This window comes from Cavia porcellus, unplaced genomic scaffold (assembly GCF_034190915.1).
Source record: "Cavia porcellus strain 051 isolate PalLab524CR breed Dunkin Hartley unplaced genomic scaffold, mCavPor4.1 scaffold_10, whole genome shotgun sequence".
NCBI classification, from domain to species: domain Eukaryota; kingdom Metazoa; phylum Chordata; class Mammalia; order Rodentia; family Caviidae; genus Cavia; species Cavia porcellus.
In genome coordinates, this window is record NW_026947493.1 from 37,756,302 (window position 1) to 37,783,374 (window position 27,073).

General features: G+C 39.6%; 1 protein-coding gene across 1 annotated transcript; it reads right to left on the reverse strand.

The window, feature by feature from the left end:
- Positions 1-6,754: 6,754 nt before the first annotated feature.
- LOC134477880 (ADP-ribosylation factor 4) lies at positions 6,755-24,436 on the reverse strand. The gene is made up of 6 exons (XM_063257338.1): positions 24,074-24,436; positions 17,283-17,363; positions 17,005-17,114; positions 14,460-14,531; positions 13,024-13,149; positions 6,755-7,691 (listed from the first exon to the last, which is right to left on the reverse strand). Exons 1-6 carry the CDS (start codon positions 24,138-24,140, stop codon positions 7,605-7,607), a joined length of 543 nt encoding a protein of 180 aa, XP_063113408.1. The 5' UTR covers positions 24,141-24,436; the 3' UTR covers positions 6,755-7,604.
- Positions 24,437-27,073: the final 2,637 nt, after the last annotated feature.

Sequence of the window (27,073 nt, forward strand, 5' to 3'; positions counted from 1 at the left end):
ACATCCGGGATTGTCCAGTTTTGCATACTGAGAGACGAAGTCCCATGATGCATCGCATCGCAGCCTCCAATCAGCCTCAAGAAGACACGCTTCCGCTCAGGGGGAATTATTCTAGGATTTGTAATTTTTGTGTTTTCCCGGAAGCCTGAGGAACGTTACCCATTAAGAAGTAGATGTATTTCTGCTCTCTCAGCATCTTCCTGTTTGCTGTTGAGCATGATAGGAATTCCACAATCTCACCAATGTACACGTTGCACACACGCCAACAAACTAGCCCTAAGTGGAAAAGTGAAAATGTCCTTTGCGACGAGTAACATACTTTTAATTAGAAGCCGTGCAAGGGGAGAGAGTAACAGCTTGTTAAGGTGAAAGGCCCCCTTGCCAGATCCTTCTAAAGATACCTGATCCTGTATCAAGACGGGAGAGCCGGAGATCGGGAATCCCTGCCTCTTGGGAGACTGGGATGGCAGGAGCCTAAATTCGACCGTCCCAAACTGAAAAAGGAAAAACGGGTGGTAGGGTGAAAAGTCCTGGGTTCAATCCCCAGTACTAGGCTGGTGTGACAAGGGAGGAGGAGCGAAAAATCAACAAGAAGCTTTATTTTCTTGACTCGTTTTTCTCCTAGAAGCTTAAAAGATTTAGTCTTCCGTTTCAAATGGAAAGCTTCCATTGATTTTCCCAATTACAAGATGAGGCCCAGGTGTGGTAAAAAAATTTTTTTACAGGTTTCCCATACATTTCACCACTTTTCAACTTCTATAGTTGCTGAAGTTTAGTACTCCAAACCAGTCTTAACGCTAGTCATGCCATCACCACCCTTTAGAGTTACGTTACAGTATTTTTCCTTGAATTGTATATTTGTAACCAAGCCAAATAGATCTTTTACACTGGCTAAAAGCATCATTATCTTTCTTCATACCTATGATTTTATGTTTAATGTTGTTATTGCCAATCTTCCTCGCACAGTTACCTCAAAGCACCAGAAAGGCAGAGAACTATTCCGTTTTTGAATTTTATTGAATTCCCTGGATTTGGCACATTGCTAAAAGTAAACATGGTTGAGTGATTAGAAAATGACCAAACTATGATAGTATAAACATACTGTGGGTTAAATCCTACCAGGAGTTAGAAAGGTATCAAACTATACTCACTAAACTTGAGGTCATAGTGTAAATAATATTAAAATATATTGTATCCCTCGCATTTTGAGACTATGTAGGGCAAACATTTTAAGTAAAATACAAGTGTATTAGTTGTATTTGCTTGATAAAACTGTGGAGGGTACAAAAGGGTCTTCCTAAAGCGTGAAGGAAATGGTTTGTGTAGAAGTAGTAAAAGGAAAGCTTATTGGTACTTTTAAAAATCAGCTGAGATACAATCTACTGTGTTAAAATCAACCAATTTTAACTACAATTTAATTTTAACTAATATATTCCATAGTGAATCCATCATCATTACATTAAACATCTCTATTGTCCCAGAAAGTTCCATTATGCTCCTCTGTACTTTCCTCATCCTTCACAGCTCTGACATAGTAAGTACAGTGCTTAACAAACTGATGCCCTGGGATTTAGTTCAGCAGCGTAAACACCTGCCTGGCAAACTCGAGGTTGTAAATTTGATTCCCAGTACCAAAGACACCAAAAAAACCAAAAACAAACAAATTGGCAGAACTTTGTCTAAATTCAAAACTACTGCTTTTCAAAAAAAAAAAAGGGATAAGAAAATTAAAACAAAACCAAAAACCAGTCACAAAGTGAAACAGGAAGGCTTGCAATATGTGTAGTTGAAAAAGTATGTGTATCTACAACACGGTGACCTTTTCAATGTGTTGGCTATGTCGATAAACTGGGACCCTGACGTATTGTTGGTGGAAAGTACTACAACCACTTTGAAAAACAATTTGTTAAGGGGCTGAGGATTTAGGTCTGTGGCTTGCCTGGCAAGCACAAGTTCATGAGTTCAACCCCCATTCCAAATAAAAATTTTTTAAAAATTTGGCAGCTTCTTAAACATTCACTTACATTATGACCCAGCCATCCTATTCACAACGCTCCAAGGTTTTTGCCCAAGAGAAAGGGTATTAGGCCTATTCAAAAATGTGTACCCAAGTATTCACAGGACCTTTGTATTTTCCAAAAGCGAGAAACAACTCGGATGACCATCAACAGGTATGTGGATGAAAACTATTATACTCACATAACAGAATGCTACTCAGCAATAAAATAAACTAGTGGTACACGCAAATTAATCTCAAGATAAACACGGTGAGTTAAAGAAGTCACACCAAAACATATTATATGACCCACTTGTATAAAACTCTAGAAAATACAAACATCAGTGACAGAAAAAATGAATGGTAGTTGGATAGGAAAACGAGAAGGCACCCAGAAAATGCAAGAGTAAGGAAACGTGAGGGGTGATGGTGTGATCATTATTTTAGCTGTGATGGATATATACTCAAAATTTCTAAACAGCAAACTGTACAGTTTAAATATGTTCAGTTTATGTCTATTCAATCTCAGTAAAGCTGTTTTTAAAAACACAGTTCATTGGGTGATATAATCAGAGGCTCTGACTAGAAAAACATGTTAAATATATTGATAAGCTCAACAAAAGCTTTCTATATAAATCTGTAGAGAATGGAAATACATTTTTGTAGAGTTCTTTAGATACCATGTAAATGTTTCTAGACTAGTAATACACCATTGTGATCTCCCTGAGTGATCTCTGATTTAACAAGTTACTTCTGAGACGTATCATGAATTTTCAGTTCAAATGGGAGAAAGTATTCACAGGTCAGTTTGATCTTCACCTCATGTGGCACATACCAATTTATTTTCCAGCTTCAGTACAAAATCTACTATTTCTACCTGTTTCCGGTTCTAGAGAAGTAGGTCCTACAAAAATACACAATGTCCAAACCAGTATTTACTCAAAATGGTATTTCGATAGGCAAGGCTAATGGGAAAAGAGGACAATACGGGAAAGAAAAACAGAGTAGTTCAGATATAACATTTAAAGTAGAAGAAAAATTCAAATAATAAACTTGCAGTCACTGTGGCTTTCCATGAAAGCAACCACAAAATAAGCCAAGAGCATACTCGAAAATGCAAGGTTTACACTGTAATGCTTACGTGTTTAGTAATCTTGATTTGTTATATAATATTCTTTATAATTTACTCATTACCCACCCGAATTTTTGTGCATTTTTTGACACAGGGTCTTGTATATAGTCTAAGCTGGGCTTAGTGATCCTCCTGCTTCAGCCTCCCAAGTGCTGAGATTATAGAGGTGCACCACCTACCCCGTTTTAGCTCACCTCAATTTTTTTTTTTGTCTTTTTTCATTTTTATCGGTACCAGGAATCAAACTCACGACTGCCTGCTTGCAAGGCAGGCGCTTATGCCACTGAGCTAAATCCCCAGCCCCTCAGTTTTTTTTTTTTTTTTTGCTCACCTCAATTTTAAAACTATTTAAAAAGAACATTTTAACTTTCAGATACTGTTTAAAATAGGCATTTGATAATATAGAATATTAAAAAATCAGTCCAAGCATATAAAAAGGTAGATACTATACTAATTGAAAACCATAAATCATAGTGCATAAAAGCTGGAGTTAGACTACTGACATCTGAATCCCGACTCCCTCCAGTGATGCGCTAATAAACATTTAACAACTCTTTTTTTTTTTTTTTGTCTCTTTCGTTTTTATCAGTACCAGGGATCGAACTCACAACTGCCTGCTTGCAAGGCAGGCACTTATGCCACTGAGCTAAATCCCCAGCCCCTAACAACCCATTCTTTAGAAAAGAATCTCTTGCTCACAGCATTGGCCAGCTTCTACTGTAGGTGATTTCAACCTACCAACCTGAGGTAACTGAAGGCAGAACTGGGAAGATATATGCAGTTAGCTCTCCTGAACCAATGCAAGAGCACCCGGTACACTTCTTGCTTACTACTTAGCAGTGAGGTGAACCAAGGCAAGCCACGCACCTTCTAAGCCACAGCTGTTGCATAAGGCAGCTCATAATGCCTGCCAGTGAACTGTGAAGATTAAGGGAGTTTATCTGTATAAAGCACCTATACACTCACTGCCTGGTATGACACATGACCTAGATAAATTAGCTCTTTTTATTAGGTATAAAGGAGGAGATGTGGGTATTCAACCTCTAAACATTATTTTTACTTTCAACAGCTGTTAGTTATCACACAAACACAATTTTCTAACCTCTTCACAAGCACCTGCTAGATGGGCCCCAATGGGAGCCTGTGGGCTGGCTAGGAACAACCAGGAAGGAAGCTATGCCCACCCTCCCATCCAGGAACCAACTGATTTGAAGGAACTGTACTATTTGAATGACTTTACAAGACTAAAGCTAGTAGTCTGAGCAACTATTTAGGGAATACCAATATGCAACATAGTTAACTATGATAGATTTCCTATTGTCTTATTTATCACAGTTTCATTTTGCTTGTTGTTTTACTCCCTTTAAAATAAAAACACTAAATAAAAAATTAGAAAAAAAAAAAAGACCTTTTAGATGGGATGCCTCCAATTTTGGGGGACAATTCTTCCACCGTGTCTTGAACCAACCATCAAAATTTGGAGACTGCAGAAAATGCCTATAAAAAGAAAGCTTATACCAGCAGCATCATGTACACCTGTAATCCCAGAACTGAGAAGGCAGAGAGGTATGAAGGTCACCGAGTGTTCAAGGCCAGCCTGAATTACACAGCAAGTCCCTAACTCAAGCAAAACAAAACCAAAAAAAGAAAAAAAAAAAAAAAAAAAAAAACCAAAACAACAAAGCCAAAACCGTAAAAAAGCAAAGTGTATCATTTATTTTCCCTCAATAGCTTTCTTACCAATAGCTTGGAAAACCATGATAAACAATAGAATTTTTCAAAAAGAATCTACAACTTTAAGGCTACTATTCTTTTTAAATAAATATTTGCAAATGGGTGGAAAGGGGAAAAGGCTAACTGGTAAAGTTCATACCAATCAACCTTTTATTATAGAGATGAGCTGAGATCTTGTTCTTACCAATGTTTTTGTAAATTCTTCCGGAAGAATTGTCTTAGCTGCAGTGGGCTCTAAAGGACAATATGCACTATACTTACAAACTGTAAGTGTACGGTCTATATTCAAAGAAGGTAACTGCAGGTACAGAATTCAAATAGGAATTGGGGTATTTATACTTTTCATGGAGAAAATTTTCTGCAAAGGCATCAAGCCTTGTCTGAAAAACAAGGAAAAGTCAGTAAATGTCAGACACTCTTATATATATAGTCTTACACAGAGGTCTTAAAAGGTTTTCTTCTTAAGGTGGGTCACAGAAATTGTAATCACCTGTTTTTCTATGGGAATTGCTGACAATAAAGAGAATCTCTACCTTGTCTTACATAAAGCAAGACCCCATTTCAGAAGAGGGTTCTGGCCAATACCTGTGAGGAAGGGATGCTGAACAATATAGATAGAACTATACACCTTCCCTAAAAAGCCAACTGGCATTAGACCATACCCTCTGTCTACAGTCACATTTAGACATTGTTACCTATGCTTCAAGCATGCCTATACACTGAACATTTCATAAAAACTAAAGACAAGCCAGCACGGTGGAATGCAAACCTATAATGCCTGCACTCGAGAGGCTAAGGATTACCCCAAATTAAAGGGCAGCCTCAAATACAAAGTGAGATCTTGTCTCCAAAAAAGGAGGTGCAGGGCTGGTTATATAGCTCTGTGTGAAGGCTCTGAGTTTAATTTTGAGTACTACAAAAAGAAAAAAAGGAAAAGTTTGCAGTTTCCACATGTCTAATGTTCCTGGAGGGCAGTAAACCTAAAGCTCTGAGCCTTTTCTCACATATTCTCCTACATTATTTTTTTGAAATACTTGTTATAACAAACCTCAAAAACGTTCTAAAATGTAAGACTAAAAAGAATTTGCAGATTTTGTGATTTTTGTAGGAGACAGAACTACAGAATTTCCATATATTTTCACTTTTCTTTACTGCCAACTTAAAAACCTGTTGCAATGTGTTTTACAGGCCACGGTACCTGAAATACGCAAATCAATTTTGCTACACTAAAAAATCATTTCAAGTATCAAGACTCACTTTACAGTCAATGTGGCAACTGTGATGGTGCATGCCGTAATCTCAGCACTCAGAGGCTGAGGAAAGAGAATCACCTCACATTCAAGGCTACCCTAGCATATACAGGGAACTGAAGGTCGCAGTGGAATACACAGCAAGACGGTATGGCCAGAAAAACAAAAAAAAGTAAATGTCTCTGCCATACAAACAGCATGGAAAATACTTCTAAATTGTTAGCTATGAAAGAAATGAGTATCTATGTGCTTCGAGGCCAGTTCTTTTTATTACAACATTTTAATATTTACTGATCAGACTTTAAAAATCTACAGGATGGGGCTGGGGATTTAGCTCAGTGACATAAGTGCTTGCCTTGCAAGCAGGCAATCGTGAGTTCGATCCGTGGTACCAATAAAAACGAAACACACACACACACACACACACACACACACACACAAAACCTACAGGATCAAATCTGATGTTACCAGAGAAAAGTAAATTTTCAATATTGTCTCTTACTGTCACATACCTGATAACCTCTAAGTTTAAAACCTGTTAGGATGTGTTTTACAGCGCATAGGATGTGAAATATGCAAATCAACCCTACTACACAAGAAAATCCATTTCAAATATCAAGACTCAAAAAGAACAGACGCATGTATATTTTATCATTTTATTAGGAACAATTCCAAATGGGTTATGAAGAAAAATTACTGAGTCTGATGAGGCTTCCAAAAACTCTTGATGCAGATATGTTCATCAATAAACAATAAAACACCAGCAGAACCACTATCTACTGGGCAGAGTCAGGCTGATACCAAAAGCAACATGCAATAAAAAAGATAATAATATAAAGGAAAGACAATCTGCTGACTATTAAAAAACCACCTCCATATGGACTCTTTGCCACCAGCACAGAATCAGCCATCAAATCCAAACCACACCAAGGTAAGTCTGACTGAGGGAAGCCAGAGTTGATAAAGGGGGGAAGAAATAAGCTCCTCAGTGCAAGAGAGCGGAATAGTGTTTTGGAGCGTTTCCCTGGCAGGTACAAGCAATATTAGAAAATCTTTTTGGCAGGGACAGAAATAAATATAAACGGAATGCTACATTTTTAAATCAGCAGACTGTCCCAGGAATGATAAAGGAATCAGTAAAGTAGCAAAGAGATAACTTTTAAAACATTATTTGTTGTGGGCTCAAAACACATTCAAAATGATTTAAGGTGACACAATGGCTATGTCTAGGCATTTAGGCTTAGAAGAAGTTAAAGTTAAGAGAGGATACTTTTTCCCCAAGGAAAATTTCTTTAAAACCAAGCATATATTGCTAAACAGCAACATTGGACTTGGTAAACAGTAATTGGCAACAAAATAATTTTAAACGCTGTAATATTCTGTCCAAGCCAGTCCCAGATACTCTCCAATAACCAAAATGCAAACTACTTTTGTTGTAACAAGCCTAGACCAATTCTATCAAACGTGTCCTTGGTGAGATACCCAGTTTCATTTAACGTTTGGAAAGCTCGTTTGACAGCCAGTCCAGTCCTTCATACAGACCCGTTCCTTGTGTAGCACAAGTAGCTTGAACGTACCACTGTGAAGAAAAGGACCAGAAAATACGTCATTAACAGGATCACATACCACCAGTATTTAAACTTCCTTAATCAAAAATTAAATATTTCTCCCAACAAACAGACAGTTTAAGACGGAAATAAAATTGTATTACACTGTAGACATACCTGTGAACAAATGTTATTACCTTTCATGCACATATGCTTCTCTTTATGTTCAATGACTTTGGCAGTAGTAAAGTTTACCTAAAAATACCCTTTAGACTGGAAACTTTGTTATACTTCTTGCTTTTTCACAAAACCTACCCCTAGGGGCTGGGGGTTTAGCTCAGCGGCATAAGTGCCTGCCTTGAAAGCAGGCAGTCGTGAGTTCCATCCCCAGTAACGATAAAAAGGAAAAAGACAAAAAAAAAAAAAAAATTACCCCCATGTAAAACTATGCCTCCCTATTAGATTTAGCCATTTTCACACCATTTATTATGAGAAGAGGAAACTTATAACTACTAAATAATTCATCTTGGTCCATATCATCCTGTATCCCCATCAACCTAAATAGAAGAGGTGATTTTTTTCCTTTCAGTGCTGCCGATTCAACCCAGGGTTTAGAACATTGTACTGCTCTACAAATGAGCCAATCTGCAGCCCAGAAAGGACAAACTTTAAAAGGGCAGGCTTTGCAGACTTTGAAGGATGTAGCTCAGTGGAAAAATGATTGTGTAGTAGCATAGGCACAGTCTTAGTTTCATCCCTAGCACTGCAAAGCAACAAAGCAAAACAAAACCCACAACAAAACATTAGAGCTTTGGACATTTTGAGACAAAAATTTCAGATAACGCCACTGTCTTTCTCTCATACATTCCAAGAAACGGTTCTCCCATTTTACAGGGCAGTAAATCTTACTTACAAAAGACTTAGTGAAATGCAGTGAAACGTTTTCAGTAGCAAGACAAAACACCTAAAATGTAATATAACTATCATTCTAGTCTATTTTGGTTACTTTTAACTGATCAGTTTTATTTCATATTGGAATAAAAACCTCACTTCAATGCTGGAGGATCACTGAACATCAACATGCCAATTAGTATTTCACTACCGAATACTCAAGTACACCACTAGGCTGGGGAAAGGCATGAATTAGTACTCTCCCAGCATGGAACACTTGTATCACTTGCATTTTATCATGGTTTCACTCAACCCTGAATATCTCAAACAGACAAAGAGGCAAGTATGGTGGAGCACACCCCTAATCCTAGCACAAGATCACTGAGCTTTCAGACCAGCCCATGTTACATGAAAGAGTTCAAGGTGAGCATGAACAATGAAGACCCTTTCTCAAAACACAACACAAATGCCCGTGTTGTGTGTAACAGTACCTGCCATGCTGACAAGTGAATGCACAACTACTGTAAATATAGCTAGTAGTTTGTGAAGTCATCTTGGTACACACAACAATTACTAACTTTTGCCCATAAGTTCATCACTGATGTCATGCAATGAGCTATGCGATAGCAAATCTATCTAATAATCTTATTGTTATGGTTTATGTTTGGATGTTCCCCCCAAACATAACTCCCTCCTAGTCACGAAGGAGGCTGAATCTAGCATTTTTGATTGGTTTCACAGGCTAGTGCTGGGACTGGCATTGTGAGCGCAGCACCCACCCAGGGGTGGGTAGGAAGCTTCAATACAAGGGAGAGAAACATGTGTTTCCACTTTTACCCTTTGTCTCCTACTGTTTCTGGTATCTGTGGCAGTTTCGGTGAACTGCTGCCCCTCAGCCTCACCCCTCTGCCTTGGAGTCAGCTGATTACAGACTGAAACTTCCACTGTGAGCTAAATAAACCTTTCTTTGCTTCACTTTGGGAGTCATGTATTTTGTCTCAGCAATGAGAGAAAAGTAACCAAGACAGAATTTGGTACCAGGAGTGGTGCCACTGCTGTGACTCTACCTCCTCATGTGGTTCAAGAGCCTTTGGAAATAGCTTGTGGGAAGTCTGGAAAGGTTCGCAGATGTCACCTGAAGCACAGGGCTACAACACCTTAGGCTATTCTGTGTGGGAGATTCTGGATAGAGCTGAGAAGACAAGAAAATCAGTAAAGACCAGGCTTGGGAGCTTTCTCCTGGGAGGAAGGACTACACTAGTTATTGGACTGCATATGATGTGTGTGTTATAACTTAGCAGAAAGTTTGTCTGTATTTTGCACGTGTCCAGGGAATTTGCCTGAGAATGAGATTCAGGGTGGCAGATTGGGACAGTAGATTCATCTCAGTGCCACAAGTGCCTGCCCAGCAAGCATGAGGTCTTGAGTTTGATTCCTGATTAAAAAAAAAAAAAAAAAAAAAAAAAAACCTGGCAGATTTATTAATGTGGCAAAAGAAAAGTCAAGGCAGTTGAATTTTGAGGCTGTGGCATGCCTTAAGGTTAGGGTTATTGTTGGGGGCTTTTAGCCAGACTTATGTTGCAAATCAAGAGCGAAGAGAGCCCAACAGGATGGTTTCAAACACTGTGAGTTTGTCAAGAAAGAAAGGTCCAGCAAAGTTGTGGACTGTAATGACAGAACTGAGAAGGAACTGCTGAGAAGAAACAGAAAAGAAAAGATGGGTGGGGCATCATAGGAAGCAGCAGGTCTCCACCCTTTGCAGGCTCAAAACCTCAAAACTGAAAGAGTTTGCTGTGAGGAGAAAGCCCCAGAATGCCATGTTCCAGGATGGCAATGTCACAGAAAATCTGTCCTCATTATCAGGTTCAGAGAGCTCAGCGACTCAGCCACTCGACCCCTACAGCCAGGACAGCAAGGCATCATGCACATGGTGCTTGTTTCAAGTGCATACAGGATGCAAAAGTTCCGAGGTTAAAAAGGCATCCACCCTGATTTCAGAAGTCCTGGGAGGCCAGGCAGTGCGCCCCTGAGAGGGCAGTGTGTGAAGGGCTAAGTGTGAAGTGCACAGTTCCATGGAGACCCTAGAACTCTGGAAAAGCCAGGAACACGGATCATCTAAGGAAAGCTGCAAGGAGAGGGCAAGAGGGCCCAAGAGAGAAGCTGTGGGAGTTACAACCACCAGAAGTGCCACAGGGTTGGAGTCACCCAAGCCGTTTGGAGCTCACAATTTGTCACTGATTACCTGAAATGGTGCACATGGAACTTGCAGGTCTTAATGGCTGCCCTGCTAGATTTGGTCCCATTCCTTTGTATCTCAGGTTGTACCTCTTGGAAAGGTAGTGCTTGTCTTGTGCCATTCAATGTTGGAAGTGTTCAACTTTGTTTATATTTGCTCTGGGGCTCACAGTTAAGAGTGTTTAATAACTCAGAGGAGACTTGGAACTTGGACTTTTCAGCACTGCTCAAACTGTTAGGATGCTGGCAACTCTTGGAGATCGACTAAATGTCTTTTTGCATACAGGATGTGCATGAGTCTTTGGGGGCCAGGGTGGAATGTTATGGTTTGTGTTTGGAAGAGCCCAAAGGTTCATGCATTCATAAAGGCTTCTGAATCTAGCATTCCTGTCTGGTCCATACTCTCACCCTGGATTGGCGGTGTGAGTGCTGCACCCACTTAGGGGTGGGTAGCCAGCATACATGTAAGGGAAGAAGAGAGACATGCTTTCCTCTTTTTTGCCCTTTTTGCTCTTATTGCTTGCAGTTGACAAGAAGGGTTGCCCCCAAGCAACACCACCTAGCCACAGAACCAACTGAGGATAAACCTTCAAAAACTATACGCTAAATAAATTTTTTATCCCCTCATGTTGGGTGGCAGGTATTTTGTCTCAGCAACTAGAGAAAAGTAAGGAACAGACATATTCAAAACACCTTCAAAACTTATCAACATTAAAGTTCATTAATAAACGTCTGATAGTGTGACATGGTAAATAGTGATTTATTTACATGGTAAGTGATTTATTTACATCAGTGTTCTTCACATATTCCAGCTGTCTTCCACTGATTTCTCACATATTTAAATTTTAAAGTTTTTAAATATGTAGAATATTAAAGTTGAGACAACAATGGCCAACCCAGCAAACAAGCCCATTCTGCGAACCAGTACCATGCACAGGCCACCGCTATACTGGGAACAGCTAGACCCTACCCTCTACCTGTCAGTCAGCACCATTCCCAGAGCTTGGGGAGCCAGAACAATGCTGTGCCAGCAAACAAGCCCAGTCTGGGAACCAGCGCCATGTGTGGGCCAGCACTGGACTGGAAATAGCTATACTCCCACCCCTCTGGTATGCAGAGTGGCAAAAAAGAAGTACTAATCCTTCCCCATACACGATGGAAGTGACCGGCTTTTCCAGAGAAACACAGGCTGTGATAGCTGCTGAGGTAAAGTGCAGTTAGTTAGATGCCTGTGGTGCTCTGGTGCTTCACTAATATTGCAGGTCTAGGGACACTGCAATGTGTAATCTACGGTGATTACCTTCTAAGGGCTACAGCTATTATTGACGCCCAATGGTCTTGTACTGAGATCCTATACTGTCCATTGTTTTGTAGGGCTGGATTTTATCTTTTGTCTTTTGGGGGTTTTTTTGATTATGTTAAATCTGATGGCAGCAGAGACTATCTCAAGGATAGCACGATATATTATGGTAGTCATTTTACATTTTGTACTGGCTTGCTTGAAATCCTTTACTGCGTTCATTCTTTCATTTTTATTGCATCTATTCTGTTTGATTTGTACTGTGTCCAAAGTTATCTGTAGCTGTTTTGAAGACATCAAAAGCTACTATGGTAACTATTATTGAATTCATAACGTTTTGAAGTGCTTTATCTCTAACACTGGTTTGTTTTGAATGGTTTTATTGTTTTATTCTCTTTAAAATAAAAACAAATTAAACTTAACAAAAACCTAAGTAAATAAATAAAGGCATTTAAACCTAGAATCCTTAAAAATTATATTAAAAATTAGAAAATAAGCCATGCATGCAGTGCCCGGATTTAGTCTAGAGACTGAGGCAAGAGGACTGTCACAAAGTTTAGACCTACTTGGACTACATGGGGAATACAGGGGCAGGTTATAGAGAACTATATAGAGACTCTGTATCAAAAACACAAAAATAAGCAAACAAACAAACAAAAAAATCTGAAAGAAAAGACAATGAAAATGCATCTGTACACCTTATAATAGTGAATGGAATGTTGTAAAGCAAAGTCTGGCACACTGCAAAGGTTTCAAATATTAAAAAGCTGATTTTTATATACAGAAGAGTAGTTAATAAAACCATCTTATAATGATGTGCTTACTGCTCAAAACGAGTAACTATTAAATGTTACACTGAATATAATTATTCAAATCATTATGCTTCTTACCCTGATACTTGTAACCTCAGACATCAACATCAACCTTCCAATACTTACTGTTCTGTTACGAAGAGACTGAAGACCCAGTTTATCTGTCATTTCACTGATGGCCATAGCATTTGGCAAATCCTGTTTGTTCGCAAAAAGCAGCAGCACTGCATCTTGCAGCTCATCTTCCTGAAGCTGAAAATAAAAGTTCAGGCATTAACAGCTACTAAACTGCAATCAATTAGTGTTAACTCCTCAAAACACTGCCTTTCTGTATTCTACATACGTTTCATTCAACATTCCATTCACTGTTATAAGAGAATGAACCTCAGAAACTCATACTAAGTCAAAGATGCTGGTTACTAAAGAACACATATGACATGATTCCATTAAAACACATATCCAGAGTAAGCGCCTGCATAAAAACACAAAGTACATTAGTGGTGTCAGGGATGCGGTGCAAAGGAAAAGAGGGGAAGAGAATGGGGAGTGGCTCCTCGGTAATGCTCACACAGTCTTGTTTTATTTATTTATTTATTGGAAATGGGGAATCGAATTCAGGACACTGCGCCTGCCAGGCAGGTGCTTCTTCAAAGAGTTACACAGCATGATAAAAGTCACTGATTTTTATATTATGAGTGAAATTTATGGTACATGGTATCTTAATATGTGTTTACAAAACAACGTAAATTGGGGACAGTTGACAAAAAGCCATCATTGACTTGAGTCACCAACATAAGCAAAATCGTTTTATTTATAAACCACATGCTTCTTCAAGTCAGGTGAACAATGAATGGGGCAATTTCATCACAGAAAATATTTTTTAATGGCTGTAAGCTTAAACCTGTAACAGGGTTCCCCCACCAATTTTCTCCCTTCAGTGGTCTGAACACCATGAACACAGGAAATTGCTAACGTGATAATTGGCAAGGCTTACATGTCACCATCAGCCCAAATCACCCTTATTTTCAGGCAAAAGAACTCTACCACGGTTGTTACTACTACATATTTCTGAAGCAATTATAGGCAAAGCACACAGATAACTGAACTCGACAAGCTCGAGGAAAAGACATTTCAACCAGGATCCCTAACTCAGAACTGAGTACAGTACAGGAAATTTTATATCTCTAAACTATGAGACAGGACTAAATCAGACATCCTCAACCAGACACACACGTCAAAACCAGTCATAGACCACTCTAAAACAACCTACACCTTCTTGACCTACCCATGTACCTACGCTTCTGCTTTTAACGGCTCTCTTTACAGAGGTTAGAGATGTAGCTCAGTGCCAGAGTGCACACTTAGCAAACTCAAGACCCCAAGTCCAAGCTCTGCACAAGATTAGTAAATAAATAGCTCTACAGGAGATTTTTGTATGCATTCTTATGGACCTGTGAACAACATCCTGGCCCTGAGTTTCTTGGTACCTCCAAAAAACCTGACACCACCATCACCAAGTAACACACATCTTGAAAACGACTAAATGCAAAGTACATGCTTACCATACTCTGCAGTACGTTTGCTCCTTCTTGAATTCTTTCACGGTCGTTGCTATCTACCACAAAAATAAGACCCTGGGGAAAAATTGTTTCAACACATTATAACACTTATAAATTATAGCAATTAAACTTAAGGTGCACAACAGATATAAAACATATATACCAGAAGGGTAAAGGGTTAGGCACTAGGAAATGAAAATGTCTCATCAGAAGCAAAGCCAGGACTTCAGTACTGAACACAAATTGGATGCTGTTTGGGATCATTTTTATAGGCTACATTAAGCATCCGAATTTGCTATTCCTATTCTTTTCCCTAGCACACTGAAGCACAGGAAGCAAAAGAGTGAGGATACATAGTGAGGATACAAGAGAAAATAAACTAAAGACCCTCAAGAATCACGAACTGATTTCAATTGCTTACTACAAGGCATGTACAAACTGTGAAAAGACAAGGGTGAAGGATAGAGGGACAGGATGCATCAAGGTGCTTTCTACATAAACAGTGCTAACTATATAGGTTTCTCTCATTGTGGGACACAGACAGACATACCAAAAAAAGGAAAGAAAACACTCAACTTTGGTACAGAATGCTACTAAGGCATAGGTTTAAGCTAAATATCATGGTAACTCCCAAGTCTGCTTGATTAAGTAAAAATTTTAAGAGAAAAGAAAGTAGTAACAATTATTAAAAGTAGTCCACTGGGGCCTGGGGGTTTAGCTCAGCGGCATAAGCACCTGCCTTGTAAGCAGGGAGTCGTGAGTTCAATCCCGGTACCAATAAAAAGAAAAAAGACAAAACAAAAAAAACGTATTCCACTACTACAATTCTACAGTAGTTGAACTATTTACTTTTCTAAAATCTTTCAACTCGAGGCCGGGCATTTAGCTCAGGAGCCAAGTGCCTGCTTAACAAGCTTAAGGTCTTAGCAAGCTCAAGCTCTTTTGGCTTTTTACAGAGTAAAAGTATGTATCGCTTTCTTTCTCTGAGAGACTGATTCCTGGCACCAAAATAAATCCATAAATAAATAAAAATAAAATAAAATCTCAGTCTTTCCTAGGTGGGGGGTGGGAGGGTACCTTCTCACTGTAATCCCAGAGCCCAGCAGGCTGAGTCAAAAGCATCACTGCTACATAGTGAGTTCAAGAGCTGCCTGAAATTTATACAGAGACTGTGTCTCAAAAACACTTAAAGACAAAAAAAAGGAGAAAGAAAATAAATGTAACTTAAATGTATATAAAGAGTGAGCTTTAATGTAAAAAAAATCAACTTCAGTGGTAAACGGAAACTGATGAGCAAACCCTCATGCAGTGGAAAAAGACAACAGGACTAGGACCAGGTTAGAGAAGGAACTCTCTGACCTTGAACTCATTCTAAACTAGAACACTGGGTCTCAGCAGGATGAAATGTTGCCCCTCAGGCATACTTTGCAAGCCTAGAGATGTTTCTGGTTGTCACAAATAGTTTGTGAGAATCTGCCACAGATACCTAGGTGGGCAGATGACAAAAATGTGACTAAACAACCTACAATACAAGAAGACCTACCTGCCTTACAGCTCAAAAACATCAACAGTGCAGTGAAGCGCCTCAAAGATCCCTACCAGCAACAGCAGCAGTGCTTGTAACCTTGCCAGAAACAGAGAATCTCAGGCCCTAGTTAGGCCCAGTGTATGTTTTTGTTTTGTTTTAGTCCCGGGACCTGGACTCAGGACTTTGTGCTTTACAGGCAGTTCCTTATGCCCCTGAGGTATACCCCTGTCCCTGGGCCCTGTTAAAGCAGTAAGGGTTTTGCACAAACATCCAGGTGATTCCTACATACATGAAGTTGATAAATACTCATGGTGCATGGCTTACATGCTTAAGAGAGTTTGATTGCAGTGCTCGTGGGCTATGACTGGGGCTTGGGGAGGACGGCCATTTAAAGTTCCCCAGGGAGTTCGTTGTTTTTTGTTGTTGTTGTTGGGTTTTCTGGGGTATTGACAGTTGAACTCAGGACCTTGTGCTTGCCAGGCATGCACCTGTTCCACTGAACTCTATGCCAGCCCATCCCCAAATGGTGATTCTAACGTCCTTCAAATTTGAGAACCCCTAATCTTCAGAATCCCTAAAAGTCTCTTCCACACCAGAATACGTATACCACACAAAAACATGAAAATATATCTTAAAAGTCAACACAGCAGACCTATCTTTATCATTTTCAATAAACACAACAAAGTTACAAGGAGGTCTATCATTCTCTTACATTCATTACAAACTACTATGAAGAAAGCGATACATACTTTTACTCTCTAAAAAGCCAAAACAACTACATCACAGCACTGCCACCTCATCTTTGAAAATCTTACCAAAATGGCTAGGCAACTCTTCCACAGTAACTAATTTAGCTCTCACAGGTGTGGCCGAGAGTGTACTATCCAATACAGAGCAGTAATAAGGAGAATTCAATGCGTACAGTAAACGCCAACACCCAAGCAAACACAGAGTCAAATAAATTCGGAGACTGACTGAAAGCAGAAAGAAAACTTTTAAAAACTTAAGAGCATTCCTCACCTGGGTATTCTGGAAGTAATGCCTCCAGAGAGGCCTAATTTTATCTTGACCACCAACGTCCCACACCGTGAAACAAATGTTCTTATATTCTACTGTTTCGACATTAAAACCTACAAGGAAAGACAAAAAAATGATTATATGCACATCATGCATTACTGAAATCATCAATTCCTTCAATCTCCATACAGTAGCTTTCTTACAGTGCCAATAAGATAATCGGCAATCTTTACAAAGCACTAATTATACGATAAATTAAATTCATCCATAAGCTTTCTTACCAATGGTAGGAATGGTGGTGACTATCTCCCCTAACTTGAGTTTATATAGGATGGTCGTCTTGCCAGCAGCATCCAATCCAACTGGAAGAAGACATTATATATTTACAATTTGGATTAAAAACACAGGCAGAGATCATATTAAAGAAAGTTATAAAGTAAAAATTGTGATGAGGTGTGGTGATGGATCTCTGTAATCTCAAGACTCAGGACCCGGAGGCAGGAGGATTGTTAGGAGTTCAAGGCCAGCCTCCCCTAGGTACATAGTGAGTTCCAGTCAGCCTGAAATGCATAAGGAGACTGTCTCAAAACACCAGAAAAAAAGAGAGAGAGAGAGAAGAAAAGGAGGAATGTTCTTGTTTGTGGGGAGAAATGCAAGGTTAGACGTAGCTTACTGTAGTAGCATATGTCTGTAATGCAAGCACTGTGGGAAGCTGAGGCAGAAAGAACAGAAACACAAGCAAAGCAACTTAGCTAAACCCTGTCTCACAACGTAAAAAATAAAAGAGTTGGTGACAATTCATGCGACAGACCTGGGTTCAATTCCCACTACTACAGGAAGGAAAGATGGAAGGAAACCAGGGAGGGAGGCAGAGAAAAGGGAGAGAAGAGGCAGGGAGTAAACCTTAGTCTTGTGGTAGAGAAGGGCAACATGATTGCCTTTATATACAAGTACCTCAAAACCTATACATTCTTCACTGTTTCTAAAAGCCACCTAAGGGGAAGAGCCTCATTATCACATCTAATCTGTTTGACCAATTTCTGAAATCAACTGAGTTGAGTATTATTTAAGCAAGGACACCTTCATAGTTAAATTAAAGCACGACTTAGCACAGGAAAGCAATGCTAGTAAGTTAAATGAAATGAAATAATCTCCTTTATCTAGTTTATTTTCCCATTCAAGATGAATTTAACTTCTATCAGGTTCTGTCCAAAACAGCACTTGCCCTGTAGTTAATTCAGACTTCTTCCACCTGTATCACAAAACAAAGGATATTTTCTATTCTGTTTCCTGTCAAAGGGTGGCTTAAAGATTTATCGGAAGACTCAAAGTTCCTTAAGTTTTCTTATTCTGATGCTCTCTAAGCAAACCTTTTTCTTCCACTTCTTTGTACTGAGATTCTAGGTGTATTCTTTTCACAGTACTATAACACATAAGATAGCGTTTCATTCATGGGTATAAGAAAGGCAGCTGTCACACACTGATTTATTTTTTGCATATGAAATAGTACCAAAAGATAAGCATCCTTGTCCACAAAAACAAGAAAAACAAAAGCCCCCAAATAACCAGAAAACAACTAGAAAGAAATATACAACGTAGTTACTTTAAAAAAAATTTAAATACAGCAAAGACAAAATCAACAGTTTATTTTGGGGGAGGTGTGTCTTTTTGACTGCAGGGTCTCACTATGCAGTTAATGCTGGCTCTGAGCTCACTCTGTAGCTCAAGCTGGTCTTGAACTTGCAACAATTCTCCTGCCTCAACCTCCTGAGTATTGGAATTACAGATGTCAACAAGAACTTTTAATTTTCTTAGCCAGTTGTGGTGGCTCACGCCTACAATCCCAAGATTTGGGAGGTTGAGGCAGGAGGATCACTCCAAATTTGAGACCAGCCTGCTTTACAAAATGAGGGAACTGCATGGCAAGACCCTGTCTCTAAAGGATAAAGAAAAAAAAAAGAAAGAAAGAAAGAAAAAACCTTTTAATTTATAAAGCTATGCCTAATGAGCATCTAAGATCTCTTTAGGTAATCTTAACCAAATTTCTAAGAAATCTAAATTTCACTCATCTCAAAATATAATTATTCTAAGTCAGAACTGACACTAAGATACTAATGGGAAGAGGAACAAAAATGGAACTATTCTAGTGAGCTTTTCCGAACCCATCAATCCTGACTAGGTCCAAATGGACCTCATACCTCCATTTTAAAACACCATGAACTCAAAAATATTGACAAAGAATGGAAGAAGACAGTCACAGTGGCACACACCTATAATCAAGAACACTCTGGGAAGCTGAGGCAGGTGGTCTGCAATATTAAGCCCAGCCTGGGCAAATGAAACATTAAATTCAAAAGAACTGGGGATACAACTCACTGCCAAGGCCCCAGGTTCAATATTCAGTACCAAAAAGAAAAATTGTAGAAAAGAACATAGATAACCCAATTTGTGTTTTATTTTCAATGAGCTTTATACTGCTTGTCTGTCTCCGTCTCCCTTCAGCTGCTAGGGATCAAACACAGAGCCTTCAACACTAGCTGAGTGTTCTCTACAGCAAGCCATGCCCACACGTCTTCACGCATACTTCCTAGTCTCTTCTACCTCTCCACTGTTAATTTTCTTACTCTAATAAATATATATACTGTATGGCCTGTTACTTAAAAATATGTACTCTTAAAGATAATTTTCCAACTTTGTGTCCCTTTAATCATTTAGTATTTCCTTAATGTTGAAATATTCAGCAATGATATTTTCCACATAATGCAAAATATAACCAATTCTTGACTAGCCAGATAAGAGTAATCTGTACAGTCCAGCAATGTTCTCCCTCCCTTCCCCTACCAGAAACACCTCACTGTATTAAAAGATATACTGGGCCAGAGATGTGGCTCAACAGCACATCACAAGCACAAAGCCCTAAGTTAAATTGCCATTACCAAAACAAAGAAACAAAAAACCTTCCAAAACCTGTAAAAGATACATTGAATCATTACCTAATCTCCTTAAATAGACTTGCACTTCGATCAAACTAAACATCATAAGTAAAAGTACCTCACTAATCTTTGGTAATCATTATTCTACCAAATTACAGTAGTGAGAAACACTTTTTAAAAATTAATTTTACTGGTACGCTTTTGATACACATAAAGATCACATGCATCATATATCTTGATTATTTTTCACACCCCTTTAACCTTTTTTGCCTCCTAATTTACAACTGTTTACTTTCGATTCTTCCATTTCTATTCTTTTTACTTTTTGATTCCCTCCCTTTTCCCTGCTCTCCTTTGTTCCCCTTGCCATTTGAATGTTTTCTTCCTCCTCCTCAATATCTATCATCTGTTTGAACTTTCACTTTCTCACACAAGAAAAGCAATGAAGTATTTAAACGTATGTCCAATGTATTTCACTTAAAAGTATAGTCTCAAGGATCTGTTTACCTAAAATTGTCAAATTTATTCTTCTTTAAGGCACAGTTGTACTCCATTGTATACAAAAAACATTTGCTGTTTTTGGACACAGGGAAGCATCTTTTTGAGACAAGGGCTCGCTATGCAGTTCAGGCTGGCCTTCAACTCACAGTGATTCTTCTACCTCAGCCTTCCAACTGCTGGCTTTATAGGCATGTGCCACCAAAGAAAAACATTTTCTTTACCCATTCATCAGATAATGGGCATCTGGGCTGTTTCCAAGATTTAGCTATTAACAAAACCGTGTTGCTATCAACACTGGGGTACATTTGTAACTGTTGCATGATGCTTTTAATATTTTCAGGAAAATACCTAGAAGGGAACTAACTGAGTTAAACAGAATCTTTGGTTTCAATTTTTTGAGGACTCTCCATACTCATTCCTTACCAATTTACAGTTCCACCAACAGTGGGCAAGGGTTCCTTTTTCCCCACAACCTCGCCAGCATTTGTTATTGGTTGATTTCTTGATAACAACCATTCCTTCTGCAGTGGGATGGAATATACTTGGAGAATACCCCAAAATATATTCCTGGAACAAATGATCATTGCTGTTATTAAGAAGGGAGAAAGGTAAGACTTAGTAACTTACCTCAAAAAAAGCTACTAATGAGGAATAGTTACTGCCTTATTTATTGCAAAACAGAAATATCTTGTAATGTTTTGTGGGTGCCATAATTTAATTTAGCTCATCCACCAGAATTCAACTGGCTTCCGTTGGGAGTCCTGTTTTAAGTAAAACTGGCTTATAGTTAAATGAGAAAAAAAGAGAGAACACAAAACTATCACAACCACAATTTTAGACTAACAAAAATCTTAAAAAGTTAAGAATAAGTAACAAAATTGTGACACTGAATTGTTAGTATTACAAGAAAATGGTTCTTTCACAAGATGCCTGTATTTTATAAGACAGGACATTTTAAGTCAGTATTAAAAATTACTTAAAATGGATTCACAAAACATGCTAGGAAAAAATATAAAACACTGCTCTTGCTTTAAGTCTCACAAAAATATTGGTAATAATTTAAAAATTGGCAGTCAGAGTATCCTTCCTCTTGGATCTCTTTGGGCCCAAACCAGTGATAACACAAAACTATACCGGCATTTGCTAACTTTTAAAAAGCAACCTTAATGTTTTTCAACAGGCAAAAATTCAAAGTAAAGAGGTTAGAATAAACTCCTTTGTAGAGTATATCAGAATTTTCAGGCATAAACAAAATTTAGGAATTTGCTAAGCAAAATTGTATCTTATGATGGACCAAGAATGGAGACCTAACTTGAGATAGTGTATGTCTACTGCTTTGTAACACTGGCTACACTGGAAATGTAGGGTCCTTGAATTTCAAATCAGTTCTCAGTAATAAGAATAATTTCCCCTTATAAATAATTACCACATAATTGCTAAAGATTAACAATCCAGAAGACCTTAAATCTGATACAATGTGTTGGCTTTCTATTTTTAATTACAATAAATTACCAGCCCTATCTTCCAACACCTATTTAAAATAAATTACTTGAACTTTTAGGAGAACAGCCAGAACAGGAATGCCATACACATCTCCACAGTAGCCTGGCAAAGAGACATCAGCTAACTTCTCTTTCTTTCCCCCCACCCTCTTTTCTGGCAGTGTTGCGGACTAACCCTAAGCGTACTTCACCTCTGAGCTGGCCACCATCTCCTAGTTTTTATTCTAAGAGAGGGTCTAAGTTGTTCAGGTTATCTTCTCACTTGACATTCTGTCCCGGGCTCTCAAATAGCTGGGATCACATTTGTGGGTTACCACATCCCACAGTAACTGGTACCTCTGATACTCTTTAAAATACACCTAGGGTACAGCACAAGTCCTTTGGTTCCAGTCGCAGCAAAAAGTCTGAAAGAAAAAGCCACTGATTCAAGAAGGCATGGATTTGATCTAAGTTTTATGAAGGAGGAAGACACACAGCAAAAATATGGGGAAAGTCCATCACTGTGAAGCAGGCCTGCAATCACAGCTTCTCTGAAGACTGAGGCAGGGGGATCACAAATTGGAGTCCAAATCAGACAATTTAGCGAGGCTCACTCTTTAAAAATTTTTGAAGAGGACTGGAGATACAGCCCAGTGATGAATGTCCAAATTTTGATTCCAAATAATTCAAATAATAATAACTCGCTGGACATTGCAATACCAGTGAATGGATGTATACCTTAAAAGTAATTTTATGTGACTCTAACTAGCTTCTCAGTCAAGTTGCAGCAATTAAAAAAAAAAATACTGCCTCCTAAAAAGTAATTGTCTTCTCCATAAAAGAGGTTGAGTCAATTTGAAAAACATTTTGTTTCTGTGAAAAATCTTGAACAACTGTTCCACGGATTATAAGGAATGGAATAGGAAACAAAAATTAAGTGGGCATATTCATACTTTTGAAATATTAAAGAGGCTTGCTTTTGAAATTTTGACGGTAGTAGAACCAGAAAATAAATCCTCTTCTCACACTCTTTTGGAAACAATCTATTACTAACAAGATTCAGTGTTCAAAGATAAGGGGGCTCCTCTGAGCATTATTCAGGTATATGGAGCTCAACTGTGAGGCACAGACTATTCACAGTACTAAAAAAGAGCTGCTGCTTACATTACTCAAGTGAAAACCCTTCTCTCTCAACTGTGCAAAAAAAATTTAAAAAAGTTTTAAAAGCTTGTAAAGAGCACTTTTTTAAAAAGTCTACTTTCAAAAAGATTTTTTTAAAGGAACAATTTTGCAATTAGTATTTTTAAAAGTTATCCTTAAATTAATCATCAAGATGTTCAGTTAAGCTACTGAAAACATACCAGGTTTTTAGAATATGTGTTGCTATAGAGAGCACTATGTCAAGTTTTAAAAAATATTAGTTCCTAAAAGTTTTTGCATTAAACTTTATGCCAGCTGGACAAAAATTAGTTTGAAATACATATACGTCGAATATTTTAAAAATTCTTGAAAACAATCAAAAGAAAGAACCTGTACGAGATAGAGAAGAAGAGGGTAAAAATAAAGCCAAACCCAGCAGAAATGAAAGTTTACAAAATAAGCATTGCAGACACCGAACTCGCAAACTTTGAGCACTCTTTGGCTACCACACTGGACCTGGTCACTTCCTGCCACGGGCAACCCTGGCGGCCACTCGCTCACAAAAGAGTGCTGTGTGCAGACTATGTACACGAAGGGGAAAGGGGGAGGAGAAAGGCTGAAGTTGCTCGGCTTCCCTCCCTCCCGACGCCCACACCCAGAGAAGCGGGGTGAGGATCGCCCCCTGAGCATAGGACTCAAGAGTGTTCGCTTTGAGAGTTCCTTTCCCCCACGTCTCCACCCAATTCTTGTCCGGCTTTCAATTATATCAAGAAAGCAAGCCAAGCTCAGCAAGAGGAAACCTCGCCTGAGGTTCTCAACAGGCCTCTTCGGGTGACAGAGCTCAGGCGACCGCTCCCCCTTCGCCCCGCGGTTCCCCGCTCCCCTCCGGGTCTTCCCGACCCCCGCCCGTCAATTGCAGTCGCGGCCCGCGGAGGAAACAGCTCCCAGGCGGTCCCAGGAGCAGACTCGCCCCCCACCCCACCGGGGTCTGGCCTCCACTCGCAGTCCCTCACTCACCCATCAAAATACGCATTTGCTTCTTGCCGAAGAGGCGGGAGAACAGCGAGGAGATGGTCAGGCCCATGGCGGCTGTGGCACTTACGATGGGCACAAGAAGGGCTCGGTGCCGTCCCCGGGCCTTCGCCTTTTACGCTCCGGATAAACAGGAGGAGAAGAGAGCTGAAGGGGAAAGCAGGCAGTGAGGATAACCGGTAGGCCAACGGTGTCTAAAAAGCGCAGACAGGAACTAGCCAGGTAAAGATCTGTTTGGCAACTGGCGCGGCAGTGCACAGGCACTGACTTTAACGATCAGGGTGTGCCACGTCACGCAGTAGACAAGGCGACTCTGGCTGTGGCCCGACCCCTCCAACGCGGACAGATTCGCGTCACCACCGCCCCATCCCCCCGCGCTTCCGGTGCTGCCTGTGCTAGTGCGTCTGCGTACAACTAGGATTGGCCAATTTCGCTGACGTGCACCCCCTCCCTGCCACCTCCACCTCCCGGACGTATCTCTGGACACCCGCGAGACCACTGGGCACAAGCGTACTGGGTGACCAAGTCCCATGATGCATCGCATCGCTGCCTCCAATCAACCTCAAGAGACACTTCAGCTCAGGTGAATGCATCATGGGAGTTGTAGTCTGTGCTTCCGGGGGAACCTTACGGGTTGGGAAGTGAACTTAACTTTGGTCTTTTGAGCATCTTCATGGGTCATAGTGAGCGCGATAGGAATTCCAGAATGTTAACAATGTACAAGTTGCACGGACGCTAACAAACGCTAACCCTGAATGAGAAAGTGAGAATGGGCCCTCCCTTTGTGACATAAATACTGTAGTTAAAAAAGAAATGTAAAGCCGGGAGTGGCTCACATCTGTAATCCCTACACTCTGGAGGTTGAGGCAGGATGCCACGAGTTGGAGTCCAGCCTGGGCTACACAGCGAGACCTTGTCTCAAAAAATAAGTAAATATATACATACATACATACATACATACATGGAATCTTGCGAGAAGAGAAAGTATGTTAGACCCCCTTGCCAAGTCATGCTTAAGATCTTTGATGCTGTGTCAAGACAGGAGAGCTCTGAGACAGTAAGCTGGGAATCTCAGCACCCTAAGAGGCTGAGACTGGAAGAACCTGAGTTCTACAGTATCTCAGAAAAGTTGATGGGGCTGGAGGTTTAGCTCAGTGGCATAAGCGCCTGCCTTGCAAGCAGGCAGTCGTGAGTTCGATTCCCGGTACCAATAAAAAGGAAAAAGACAAAAAAAAAAAAAAAAAAAGTTGAGGATGCAAAGCCCTGGGTTCAGTTCCCAGTGCCTCATGCCGCGAGGAAGAAGGGCCCGCAAATCAGTGAGGAAGCTTGCTTTCTTAATTGACCCTGTTTTCTCCCAGTAGCTTGAAAGATTTATTCCTCAAGTTCAAATGGAAGGCTTCCTCACTTTGACCTTATTTTCCTAATTACAAAATGAGGAATACATGTTATAAAATGATTTTTTAAAGGCTAGTTTCCCATGAATTTCACCGCCTTTCAAATTATTTCCTCCTCTACATTGTTGAAGTTTAGTATTCCCAAGCCAGTCTTAGAGCTAGTCACACCATCTTCAGCCATTCACCCTTTAGAATTGTGTTCCAGTTCCCTTGAAATGTACATTTATGACCTAGCCAAATAGATCTATTACCTAAGCTCAAAGCATCATAGCCTCTCGTCGTCCTTATGATTTTATATTTAATGTTGTTTTTGACAACGTCCCCAAATCAGTGGCCTCAAAGCTTCAGGAAGGCAGTAGTCTGTTTTCAAATTTTATTGTATTCCCTGGGTTTGACACACTGCAAAGAATAAACATGGTTGAGTGATTAGAAGATGGCCAAACTATGGTAAACCATACTGTGGAAGTGGAATATGAGCATGAGTTAAGCATAGAATTATATATAGTTTTAGATGAAAAACTCCAGAGTAAAGTTAGTTGGGAAGGAATAGTGTAAATAATATGAAAATACACATTCTTTACCCTCGCGTGTTTGAGAGAATATAAAACAAAACCTTGAAGTAGACTCCATTTGCAGTAGTAGGTAGTATTTACCTGCTAAAACTGCTAAGGGCACAAAAGGGTTTTCCTGAGGAGTGAAGGGAAACAGTTGTGGAGTAGTAGTCAAAAGAATTCTTACTGAAATACAACTTACTGCAGTAACATTAGCCAATTTTAACTGTATACTTTTAACAAGCATATTTAGTAGTGTAACCATTATCATAATTACATTGAACATCTGGGAAAGTTCCCGTTCTCCTTTGTAGTTACCCCGACCTGCCCCCCGCAGCCCCGCTCCCGGTAACAGGGAATCAAACTCACTCACGACCATGCGCTTGCAAAGCAGGGGCTTATGCTGCTGAGCTAAATCCCCAGCCCCTAGTGATCCTTTCTTCACAGCTGGCCCTGGCCAACCACTGGTCTGCTGTCACTATCATTTCTCTCAGTTTGGCATGGTGGTAGCATGCCTGTGATTCCAAGTTGGTATAGGATTCTTGCAAGGTCAGCCTTAATGACATAGTAAATTCAAGGCCAGCCTGAACTACATAGCAAGGCCTTGTCTCAAAACACACACACACACCCCAAAATAGAAACTATAGTTTTCATTTAAATGGAAGAACATAAACCTAGGCACAGTGATATACGGTTATAATCTCACATTTGGGAAATTGGCAGGAAGATCACAGTGAATTTTTTGGTTTCTTTTTTGTAACAGGAATCAAACTCATGACCTCACACTTGCCAGGCAAGCACTTGGACTGCTGAGGTAAATCTCCAGCCCTCACAGTGAATTTGAAGCCAGCTTGGACTGCACAGTGAGTTCAAAGCCCGCCTGAACTACACAGCAAGACCCTGTCTCAAAAAACAATAACATCATACTACACCGATATGTATGCATCCATATTTATAGCAGCACAATTTATAATAGGTAAATCCTGGAAAGAACTCAAATGACCACTAACTGAGGAACAGATAAAAAAGATGTAGCAGTT

Bases quoted from the DNA above. Each gene is read 5' to 3' on its own strand.
- LOC134477880 (XM_063257338.1), bottom strand. From the start codon at position 24,140: ATGGGCCTGACCATCTCCTCGCTGTTCTCCCGCCTCTTCGGCAAGAAG. The intron at 17,364-24,073 runs GTGAGTGAGGGA...GTCTTCTTCCAG, and splicing joins GCAAATGCGTATTTTGATGG to TTGGATTGGATGCTGCTGGC. The intron at 14,532-17,004 runs GTGAGGAATGCT...ATTTTTCCCCAG, and splicing joins ATTACTTCCAGAATACCCAG to GGTCTTATTTTTGTGGTAGA.